The following is a 12526-nucleotide window of genomic DNA, read 5'->3' as shown; positions in this document are numbered from 1 at the left end:
AGATTGTGGGCTCCCTGGAATCATTCCTTTGATATGCACCTTAGCTATCTGGGGCCAGCATCCTGTGCTTTCCCATTCTGTGTCTCCTTGGGGTGCACCATCTAGGGTAGCTGGAGCAGTTGACTGCTAAATGGTGGGCATCAGGCATCCAGTTTCCATCCTGAATTCCCTCAGAGCTCACCATCAGTGAGGTTGTAATGTGATGGCTTGATGGCTGCAACATCCTTTGTTCACTGATAAAGCAGGCAGTATTTTTCATTCACAGAATAAAAAAAGGGCTTAAGTGATGAGGCCCCAGATGCTCTTTCCTGGTCTAAGCATTCTAGCTCTTCTGAATGGTACAGTTTTGGGGGACAGCTAGACTGATACATTCCGACTTCACATTATGTTGTGCTATCTGAGATTTGATACCAGTTCTTGATGCTGATTAAATGAGTGAAACTATTGGAATTTAAGTTTTTCCAGTAATTTATAATTTTGCTGTAGTATATGTTGAATTCAGGAACAGTAGAGAGGTTATGTATCCAAGGCTGACTCTCTCTTGAAGGAGGTTAATAACCCTGATATTCCATGAACAACGGTTTACAGCTACGTTTTTACTTCAGCTGTCAAGGATTCTGTGAAACAATTTGGCCATTTCCTTTACATCAGCTCCCATTTCTTTGACTTTCAAAAGGGCTTTTCCCCCAACTCACTTCTGGAAATCCCTGAATTCATCAATATCATCTGGTGTGTCCTGTCACTATCAAAGTTAGAGAAGACATGAATTATTAAAAAACACTTCACAAGGGTTAGTGGGAGAAGAGTAAAAACCACTGTCTGCAGTGGGAGTGGAGGCAGGGAAAGCAATGGTTGGCTGTGCTGTGACCCAACCTTCTCCCACCTCCCAACCTCCCATTGTGGATTCAACTTCTGGCCTCAGGAAAATCGCAAAATCCAGCATGTTGTTCCTTCCCTAGTGGATGGTTTGGGATTAGCTGAAACCACAAATGTTAAACCCTCAAATGCCAAGGGTCTATTACCAAGTATTACTTGGCAGAGCAGTTAAGTTGCTGGTTGTTTCCTGTTCTGTTTAATGGATTTTGATTATACCCTTGCAATTTGCCTAAGGCTTTAGAACAATGATTAAAACAATGACCTCAACTTTTCTGATTTCTTTTCAAACAGCAGCAATGACCTTTAAAAACAGATATTTACTTCACCACTTAACTGCTGAGGTTTTCCCAGTAAGTCTTACTTACTTGCTTTCTCTTTTACCTGTAAACATGTAACGCCATATATACACACACACACACACACACACACACATACACACACACACACACACACACATATACATATACACTATTGATTTCTTGGACTCCTGTGTAAATCACGAATTTTGAATGATTGCTTCATCAAGTGCTGAAGATGATTGACACATAGGAGGTTAAGGATTTTCCTAAGAGACAAGAAACAAATCCATACCGTAAAGAAGGCTGAGTGTCAAAGAATTGATGCTTTTGAACTGTGACTCTTGAGACTCCCTTGGACTGCAAGGAGATCAAACAAGTCAATCCTAAAGGAAATCAGTCCTGAATATTCATTGGAAGGACTGATGCTGAAGCTCTAATACTTTTCCACCTGTTGTGAAGAGCCAACTTTTTAGAAAAGACCCTGATAGTGGGAAAGATTGAAGGCAGGAGGAGAAGGACACAACAGAGGATGAGATGGTTGGATGGCATCACCAACTCAATGGACATGAGTTTGAGCAAGCTTTGGGAGATGGTGAAGGACAGGGAAGCCTGCCATGCTGCAGTCCATGGGGTTGCAAAGAGTCAGACACAACTGAACAGCATATCTGTCTCTATCTGTCTGTCTATAACTAAGTGAATTGATGTTTAATTTTCTGCTGCTGTCACTGATTCTTACTGCCTGGAGAAGGTAGCTATATAAAATTCATTTAATATAATTGATAAGATGCTGATTTATTGGAATTATGGTCAAAACTATGTTTAAATGAAAACATGGGGCGATACTTTAGAGATTTCTACCCAACTAATTCTTTTATTTTTTAATCTTTGTATTATAATGTTTATTTGATAGATACAAGCTTAAATTTCAGATCAAGATAGAACTCATGTACTTAAAGTTATCTAGGTGGTAACTTCATTCATATTTGGCTCTCAGTAGGACGGTATGGGGCTTCCCAGATGACTCAGTAGTAAAGAATCTGCCTGCCAAGCAGAACACTTGTGTTTCATCCCTGAGCCAGGAATATCCCCTGGAGAAGGAAATGACAACGCACTCCAGTACTCTTGCCTGGGAAATTTGGTAGACAGAGGACCATGGTGGGCTGTAGTCCAGTTCAGCTCAGTTCAGTTGTTCAGTCACGTCTGATTCTTTGCTATTCCGTGGACTGTAGCACACTGGGCCTCCCTGTCCATCGCCAACTCCTGGAGTTTATTCAAACTCATGTCCATTGAGACGGTGATGCCATCCAGCCATCCCATCCTCTGTCATCCCCTTCTCCTCCTGCCTTCAATCTTTCCTAGCATCAGGGTTTTTTCAAATGAGTCAGTTCTTCCCATCAGGTGGCCAAAGAATTGGAGTATCAGCTTCAACATTAGTCCCTCCAATGAATATTCAGGACTGATTTCCTTTAGGATGGACTGGTTGGATCTCCTTGCAGTCCAAGTGACTCTCAAGAGTCTTCTCCAACACCACAATTCAAAAGCATCAATTCTTCAGTGCTCAGCTTTCTTTATGGTCCAACTCTCACATCCATACATGACTACTGGAAAAACCATAGCTTTGACTAGATGGACCTTTGTTGGCAAAGTAATATCTCTGCTTTTTAGTATGCTGTCTAGGTTAGTCATAGCTTTTTTTCCAAGGAGCAAGCATCTTTTAATTTCAAGACTGCAGTCACCATCTGCAGTCATTTTGGAGCCCCCCAAAATAAAGTCCCTTACTGATTCCATGTTTCCCCATCTATTTGCCATGAAGTGATGGGACCAGATGCCATGATCTTAGTTTTCTGAATATTGAGTTTTAAGCCAATTTTTTCACTCTCATCTTTCACTTTCAACAGGAGACTCTTTGGCTCTTCTTCACTTTCTGCCATAAGGGTGATGTCATCTGCATATCTGAGGTTATTGATATTTCTCCCAGAAATCTTGATTCCAGCTTGTGCTTCCTCCAGCCCAGCGTTGCTCATGATGTACTCTGCATATAAATTAAATAAGCAGGGTGACAATACACAGCCTTGACGTACTCCTTTCCCAATATGGAACCAATCTGTTGTTCCATGTCCAGTTCTAACTGTTACTTCCTGACCTGCATACAGGTTTCTCAAGAGGCAGTTCAGTTGGTCTGGTATTCCCCTCTCTTTAATAATTTTCCAGAGTTTGTTGTGGTCCTCACAATCAAAGGCTTTGGCATAGTCAATAAAACAGAAGTAGATGTTTCTCTGGAACTCTTTTGCTTTTTCAATGATCCAGTGGATGTTGGCAATTTGATCTCTGGTTCCTCTGCATTTTTGAAGTTCAGCTTGAACATCTGGAAGTTCACAGTTCACGTACTGTTGAAGCCTGGCTTGGAGAGTTTTGAGCATTACTTTACTAGCGTGTGAGATAAATGCAGTTGTGTGGTAGTTTGAGCATTCTTTAGCATTGCCTTTCTTTGGGATAGGAATGAAAACTGAACTTTCCCAGTCCTGTGGCCACTGCTGAGTTTTCCAAATATGCCAGCATATTGAGTGCAGCACTGTCACAGCATCACCTTTTAGGATTTGAAATAGCTCAACTGAAATTCCATCACCTCCACTAGCTTTGTTGGTGGTGATGCTTCCTAAGGCCCACTTGACTTTGCATTCCAGGATGTCTGACTCTAGGTTGGTGATCACACCATTGTTTTATCTGGGTCCTGAAGATCTTTTTAGTATAGTTCTTCTATGTGTTCTTACCACCTCTTCTTAATATCTTCTTCTTATGTTAGGTCCATACCATTTCTGTCCTTTATTGTTCCCATCTTTGCATGAAATGTTCCCTTGTTACCTCTAATTTTCTTGAAGAGATCTCTAGACTTACCCATTCTGTTGTTTTCCTCTATTTCTTTGCACTGATTGCTGAGGAAGGCTTTCTTATCTCTCCTTGCTATTCTTTGGAACTCTGCATTCAAATGGGAATATTTTTCCTTTTCTCCTTTGTCTTTTGCTTCTCTTCTATTCACAGCTATTTGTAAAGCCTCCTCAGACAACCATTTTGCCTTTTTGCATTGCTTTTTCTTAGGGATGGTCTTGATCCCTGCCTCCTGTACAATGTCATGAACCTCTGTCCTTAGATCTTCAAGCACTCTGTATCAGATCTAATCCCTTAAATCTATTTGTCACTTCCACTGTATAATCATCAGGGATTTGATTTAGGTCATACCTGAATGGTCTAGTGATTTTCCTACTTTCTTCAATTTAAGTCTGAATTTGGCAATAAGGAGTTCATGGTCTGTGCTACAGTCAGCTCCCAGTCTTGTTTTTGCTGCCTGTATAGAACTTCTCCATCTTTGGCTGTAAAGAATATAATCAATCTGATGTTGGTATTGACCATCTAGTGATGTCCATGTATGGGAGTCTTCTCTTGTGTTGTTGGAAGAGGGTGTTTGCTATGACCAGTGCTTTCTTTTGGCAAAACTCTTATTAGCCTTTGCCCTGCTTCATTTTCTGTACTCCAAGGCCAAATTTGCCTGTTACTTCAGGTGTCTCTTGACTTCCTACTTTTGCATTTCAATCCCCTATAATGAAAAGCATATCTCTTTTGGGTGTTAGTTCTAGATTGTCGGTCTTCATGGAAACTTTCAACTTCAGCTTCTTCAGCGTTACTGGTCAGGGCATAGACTTGGATTACTGTGATATTGAACGGTTTGCCTTGGAAACAAACAGATCATTCTGTTGTTTTTGAGATTGCATCCAAGTACTGCATCAGACTTTTTTTTTTTTTTTTACTATGATAGCTACTCCATTTCTTCTAAGGGATTCTTGCCCACAGTAAGTAGTCATCTGAGTTAAATTCACCCATTCCAGTCCATTTTAGTTCTCTGACTCCTAAAATGTCAATGTTCACTCTTGCCATCTCCTGTTTCCTGTTGGGTCACAGAAGAGTCAGACACAATTTAGCAACTAAACAACAACAGGATGGAGTTACACCTAGATGTGCTAAGTCACTCAGTTGTTTCCGACTCTTTGTGACCTCATGGACACATGAGGACCTGCCAGGTTCCTCTCTCCGTGGGGATTCTCCAGGCAGGAATACTAGAATGGGTTACCATGCCCTCTAGGTGTACCAAGAAATAATGGTACACTTAGATGGTCTGCCATTATTTTTCTCATGCTAGGTCCATGATTAAATAACTATAGTCAAAAGTTTCTTTCATCCATCCTGTTATCAGAAGATATACTGAAATGGAAATAATGACTTGGAAGAAATATTCAACATTACTGTCTTTGTTGGAGTAATAGTACTCTATCCCCACTTTGAGTAACATTTTCCTTACTCTATGAGAGATCCACTGAATGTGATGATAAAGGAAAGGTTTCTCTAAATGTATCCAAATTGTCAGCATGTCCCTGAGCTTTGTATATAGCCACAGAATCTTTGCGTTAGACTCTTGAGGACCACCTCTTTGAGTCCAAGCCTCTCCCTTACTCATTTTCTTCTCCACCCCCAACAGATTTTACTTACTTATCTGGAATCTGATGAGAGGGTTAGTCATTTTTCACTTCTACTGGTTCCTCTCTTGGATGGAGGGTAGGGCTCTGATCCTGAGTGGGGAGGGGTGGAGGTAGAGGTGGCCTTCCCAGTGGTCATCCTGTCACAGGACAGCTGTCTAAAAGACAACCAGGCATTTTTCACTGCAAAGTTTAACCTCTAACTAGCATACTCCCTGTCGTTATTAGGCTAAAAGATTTTGTTTCCTTCCTACTCTTCAGTTGGAATTTAGAGGCCTTCCTTCTATCACTTTGTTTTTTTACATAGTTGGGGTGGAGGGAAGAATGTATCCTGCCACACCTATGTGAAGCTCTTGCAGCCCTGTTAGGCCTACCTACATGGAAGTTACTGCTTCCATGTTGATGGACAGGAACAGGCTAAGGGTTTAAGTAGTCACTTTTAGACATAATATATGTTATATTATCAATATTGTTCATAGGGCCCACAGCTCAAATAAATAAGTCCACAGGTCAGTGATGAGATATTAAAGAGAGCACGCAGAAATGGTTTTAACCTAATACAGATATAGAGATTAAATTATAGTGATGGCAACAGCACTCCAGGGTTTATTCTCTCAGTGTCTGAATTAGCTTCATACTCTCTACAGCTCCTTTCCTCTTCATGAGCTGGACCTAAGGCATTCCAAAAAATCCCTCCATCCTGTGTCCAATTTGTGCCCACCCTTGTTTTAGAGAAGTTCCTAGCCTCTACCTCTGGCTCTGGCTCACCCACTCTTCAGATCCAGTGATTATTTCCTTAGACTTGATGTTTCAGACTTTCACTCATTCCCACCTTGCTTGAGTTGGGGACTCAGATAGCAGTATCCTCTTTTCCTGAACCCTGAATCCTTAGGTCAACCCTACTCACCACTGCCTCTCCCACTACCACACGAAACCCAAACTCTGAGAACCAGCCTAAACCAGAGCTTTGAGTCTCATCTTCTGTAAGCTTTAACCCCAAAACACCATTTATCTGGAAATCCAGGCGTGGCAGACAATGCACTTAGGGCTTCATAAAAACGAATAGAAAATCTGGCAAAAAACTGAATTTTGAAAATATCTTCTAAATCATCAAAACTGTAATTCCTTACCGTAACTCTTAGTTTAATAGAATACCTTTTGCTTACTTTAGTGAAATTGCTCAGTCGTGTTTGACTCTTTGCGATCCCATGGACTGTAGCCTACCAGACTCCTCCATCCATGGAATTTCCAGGCAAGAATACTGGGGTGGGTTGCCACTTCCTTCTCCAGGAGATCTTCCCGACCCAGGGATTGAACCCAGGTCTCCCACATTGCAGGCAGATGCTTTACCATCTGAGCCAGCAGGGAAGTCCTTTGTTTACTTTATCCACCATTTACTATCTCTCCATCCCTCTAAGCTTTGGAATACTAGATCCAGAGTTGGATACAGTTGGAAATCTGTAATTTTCACATTAAATAAGGAAGCGTTCAACAATTGATAATAGATGCTATTCTCAAGTAAGGCACTAGGTGGAGCATTTGAATTTAAAGGAAATTTTAAGTTGACCAGTTCAGTTCAGTTGCTCTGTTGTGTCCGACTCTTTGTGACCCCATGGACTGCAGCACACCAGGCTTCCCTGTCCATTGCCAACTCCTGGAGTTTACTCAAACTCATGTTCATTGAGTCGGTGATGCCATACAACCATCTTACCCTCTGTTGTCTCCTCCTCCCGCCTTCAATCTTCCCCAGCATCAGGGTCTTTTCAAATGAGTTAGTTTTATGCTTCAAGTGGCCAAAGGATTGGAGTTTCAGCTTCAGCATCAGTCCTTCCAATTAATATTCAGGACTGATTTCCTTTAGGATGGACTGGTTGGATCTCCTTGCAGTCCAAGGGACTCTCAAGAGTCTTCTCCAACACCACAATTCAAAAGCATCAATTCTTCCGTGCTCAGCTTTCTTTATGGTCCAACTCTCATATCCATACATGACTACTGGAAAAACCATAGCTTTGACTAGACAGACCTTTGTTGGCAAAGTAATGTCTCTTCAAGTGCTCAGGGCTGGTGCACTGGGAAGACCCAGAGGGATGGGAGGGGGAGGGAGGTGGGAGGGGGGATCGGGATGGGGAATACATGTAAATCCATTGCTGATTCATGTCAATATATGGCAAAAACCACTACAATATTGTAAAGTAATTAGCCTCCAACTAATAAAAATAAATGAAAACAACAACAACAACAAAGTAATGTCTCTGCTTTTTAATATGCTGTCTAGGTTGGTCATAGCTTTTCTTCCAAGGAGCAAGCGTCTTTCAATTTCATGGCTGCTGTCACCATCTGCAGTCATTTTGGAGCCCCCCCCCCCCCCAAATAGTCTGTCTCTGTTTCCACTGTTTTCCTATCTATTTGCTGTGAAGTGATGGAGCCAGATGCCATAATATTAGTTTTCTGAATGTTGAGTTTTAAGCCAACTTTTTCACTCTCATCCTTCACTTTCATCAAGAGGCTCTTTAGTTTTCTTTGTTTTCTGCCATAAGGGTGGTGTCATCTGTTAACCAGTGACAACAAATTATTTAACTCAAGAAAACTGTAAAAACATTAAACCAAATTTATTTTTATTAATTTCAACTAAAAATGCACAAATATAAAACCGTGTTACACTTTGAATAAATATGTAATCTAGGATAATGTCAATTTTAAAATATAAAAATTGGAGTAAATAATTTTTTCTCTTTATGCTCTCTAAACTTTTCCTGTATCCAAAGCAGGAAAATGAAGCAGGTAGCAGTTTCAAAAGAACACTAGTTGAGGAAGATAGAGATAGGGCTGGCACATGTTTTTTCCCCTGGTTGAGAAAATGAACTGGCCTTTATCAGAATGGAAATACCTTGCATCTACATCAACTTCTAGATTGCTAGTTTCAATTTTGGGAGCAAATAATTCTAGGAAAGTTAATTGCTTATACACATGAGGAAAGGTCATACATGCTAATGACAGCAGGTTAAATCTTTTAAAAGTTTTTTGTTTATAAAATATTACTGGAGATTTTATGAGAATCAAATTTCATATTTGCAGATAGCATCTGCATAATTCCTGGAGGTTAAATCTGTGAGACAGATAGATTGGCATATAGATTAACTCTATGAGTTCAGAAGATAATAGTTTCAGTCTTTCAATATTGCATTGTACATGTTCATAGTTAAAGTCAGGACTTTGTAGTAGAGTTTATTTGTGATACTGCAACTGAGGTTTGTCAGTGCTTCCATTTTTAGTTGATTATAAAAATGCCACACAGTGTGAAGATTGACATCCTTGTGTGCAGATCAGGCTGACTTCAAGTTCAGGTCAGGAGTTACTGGGAGAAAAAATTCCTAGGAAACTTGCCATTTCATTCAGTGATATTTTGAATTCTGATTCCCTTAGTCAGCCTGTTACCGTGTATCTCTCAGAACACGAAGCATTGTGTCAATCATATTTACTTGCATTCAGTACAGAGAGAGAATGGAGAGTCCCTGCTCTGGAACCAGGGCTGACTTTCTTTGTTATTAAATTCCTGACTTTCTTTGTTAAAAGATGCTTTAAATAAACTCTAACGTAACCTATTTCATATGATTGCAAGCTATAAATTTAGGAAGGAGATAAACTAGCTGAATTAATTATGAGAATTTAATTAGCTTACTAAAAATATGTTACAGTATTTGGTTTTATGATGAACTTTAAGGGATAAAAGTGACTGGGCTTTATGTGAATAGGATTTGGCCAGAAATATGGACCTTCTTCCTTTTTTATTTAGCAAAGTGGCTAGATAGAAGCAGCTCTGAGTTTTTATAAAAAGCTGTTTTCCAAACCAATGATTTTTCTTTCATATCACTAATATGATAAGAATAGAGATGAATAAACTGTTCTGTTTAATAACAACTTTTAAATGCTCAGGTTATAAATTTGACTTTATTAAGTAAAATTAAGTTTCATCTACTTTGGAGCTTTATATGAATTAGCAGCAAAATTGGTTCTAGTACTTGAGATGACTAATACCATGCTTAAAATATTCCTTCCTCAAATCTATCAATAATAGGGATCAGGAAGTAACTTTTAATTTAATAGGCAGGGAGTTTTTAAATGCCTGGGGAGCAACAGCCCTTAGAGAAAATCTCACAAATATATGCAAGGGGATGCAGATAAAGATACTGAGTGCTGTTTTGTTTATAATAGTAAAAAGCTGGAATCAGCCTAAATGCTGATCAATATAAGACTGGCTAAAGAAATTGGCATATATTTATATGATGTAATATTACCCCATGATTAATGTGATACTTGGTCACTCACTATCTTTCTCTTTCTCTCTCCCCATTGTTTCTTGTCTCTCTCTGTCTCTATGTATGTGTGTGTATGTGTGTCTGTCTATTTCTATTATCTTTTATACCCTCTATCATCACAGCTCTCTTTCACTCTCTTTTTCTCTAGATGTATATAGAGGGAGGTGAGGGGGATCCTGATGTTGAATGAAAAAAAAGTAAATTTGCAGAATGAAACCAACAGTATGATATCATTTTTATAACTAAACGTATAAAATCTCTGTGTTGTTCATGAATACATATCGGTATATGACCAGTATTTTTAAATAGACAGAAAGAATACCCACCAAATAGTGGTCATTCAGGAAAGGGGATGCAGTCAATATGCTAGCAATTTTGGAAAACTCAGCAGTGGCCACAGGACTGGAATAGGTCAGTTTTCATTCCAATCCCAAAGAAAGGCAATGCCAAAGAATGTTCAGACTACTGCACAGTTACATTCATCTCACATGCTAGCAAAGTAATGCTCAAGATTCTCCAAGCCAAGCTTCAACAATACACGAACCGTGAACTTCCTGATGTTCAAGCTGCATTTAGAAAAGGCAGAGGAGCTAGAGATCAAATTGCCAACATCCACTGGATCATCAAAAAAGCAAGAGAGTTCCAGAAAAACATCTACTTCTGCTTCATTGACTATGCCAAAGCCTTTGACCATGTGGATCACAACAAACTGTGGAAAATTCTTAGAGATGGAAATACCAGACCACCTGATCTGCCTTCTGAGAACTCTGTATGGAGGTCAAGAAAAAATAGTTAGAACTGGACATGGAACAACAGACTGGTTCCTAATCCGGAAAGGAGTATGACAAGGCTGTATATTGTCACCTGCTTATTTAACTTATATGCAGAGTACATCATGAGAAACGCTGGGCTAGATGAAGCACAAGCTGGAATCAAGATTGCCAGGAGAAATATCAATAACCTCAGATATGCAGGTGACACGGCCCTTATGGCAGAAAGTGAAGAAGAACTAAAGAGCCTGTAGATGAAAGTGAAAGACGAGAGTGAAAAAGTTGGCTTAAAACTGAACATTCAGAAAACTAAGATCATAGCATCTGGTCCCATCACTTCATGGCAAATAGATGGGGAAACAGTGGAAACAGTAAGGGACTTTATTTTGGGGGGCTCCAAAATGACTGCAGATGGTGACTGTAGTCTTGAAATTAAAAGACACTTGCTCCTTGGAAGAAAAGCTATGACCAACCTAGACAGCATACTAAAAAGCAGAGATATTACTTTGCCAACAAAGGTCCATCTAGTCAAAGCTATGGTTTTTCCAGTAGTCATGTATGGATGTGAGAGTTGGACTATAAAGAAAGCTGAGCACTGAAGAATTGATGCTTTTGAATTGTGCTGTTGGAGAAGACTCTTGAGAGTCACTTGGACTGCAAGGAGATGAAACCAGTCAGTCCTAAATGAAATCAGTCATGAATATTCATTGGAGGGACTGATGCTGAAGCTGAAACTCCAATCCTTTGGCCACCTGAAGCATAGAACTGACTCATTTGAAAAGACCCTGATGCTGGGGAAGATTGAAGGCAGGAGAGAAGGGGACAACAGAGGTTAAGATGGTTAGATGATATCACCGACTCAATGGACATGAGTTTGAATAAACTCCAGGAGTTGGTGACGGACAGGGAAGCCTGTTGTGCTACAGTCTATGGGCAGTGCTCCTCACCGCAACGGAAGTCTTGAGTGCTGGAGCACCCATTTCCCCTGGAAGTTCTGCAGTGATGAGAGAGGGCTGGGGGTCTGGACTAGGCTTGCTCTTCCTGTCCCTTCTCTGAAGTCTCTGAACATGTTGTGTGATAAGACAGTGGCTGAATTGTTCTTGTGGCCTAGTTTCTGCTATATTTTTTACTGCCTTAGTACTAATATTCTCTGGATAAACTCTAGGCATGAAAGGATGCATACCAAAAGACCCTATCATGTGGAAGATGCTGAAAAATACTGCCTTGAGGATGACTTGGTCAATATGGAAGTCCTGGATGAGGTACTAAATATTTAATAGGCAATTTTCACCAAGGACATTTGTTTCACATGACTGGTCTGATCTTTCTGTTGTAGTCCATGTTCTCCTAAGGTCACTTGAAACTTTGTTTGTGTAGCCTTGGGGTGAAACTCAAGGGTGTTTGGCTGCTGTGACTATGATCCCGTGTTGTTCTGTGTTCATTTATAGTCCCCTATATGTCCTAAATGATGAAGAGAAAAGGATTTGGAGTTTTCCCATGAAGGCTTTTATATTGCAGGCTTAAAAGATGTTTTTATATCAGCTGAAATTATTTTCTGTTTATAGAATGGTGCAATTTAACCCTTAAATTAAGACAGTTGTTTATTCTTCATAAAGAAGAGCTTCATTTAGGGAAATAGTGAAGCTAATATAGCTTGAATTCCAAATTTGAAAATTGTGATAATCCCCATTTAAAATATGCATGTTTAATAGAGCTGTTAATTGCATTGGACCTGCTTC

The 12526-nt window shown here is 39.9% G+C and overlaps 1 protein-coding gene across 1 annotated transcript in view; it reads left to right on the top strand.

The window, feature by feature from the left end:
• The window catches only part of MYO3B (myosin IIIB), a 408982-nt gene that overhangs the window by 152220 nt on the left and 244236 nt on the right, over positions 1-12526 (top strand). The window contains exon 8 of the mRNA XM_070476366.1: positions 11953-12049. Coding sequence (XP_070332467.1) covers positions 11953-12049 — 97 coding nt within the window. The remainder of the gene's footprint in view (positions 1-11952; positions 12050-12526) is intronic.

This window comes from Odocoileus virginianus, chromosome 13 (genome assembly GCF_023699985.2).
Source record: "Odocoileus virginianus isolate 20LAN1187 ecotype Illinois chromosome 13, Ovbor_1.2, whole genome shotgun sequence".
NCBI lineage: Eukaryota > Metazoa > Chordata > Mammalia > Artiodactyla > Cervidae > Odocoileus > Odocoileus virginianus.
The sequence above is the reverse complement of the archived record's forward strand: the minus strand, read 5'-3'. Positions and strand labels throughout refer to the sequence as shown.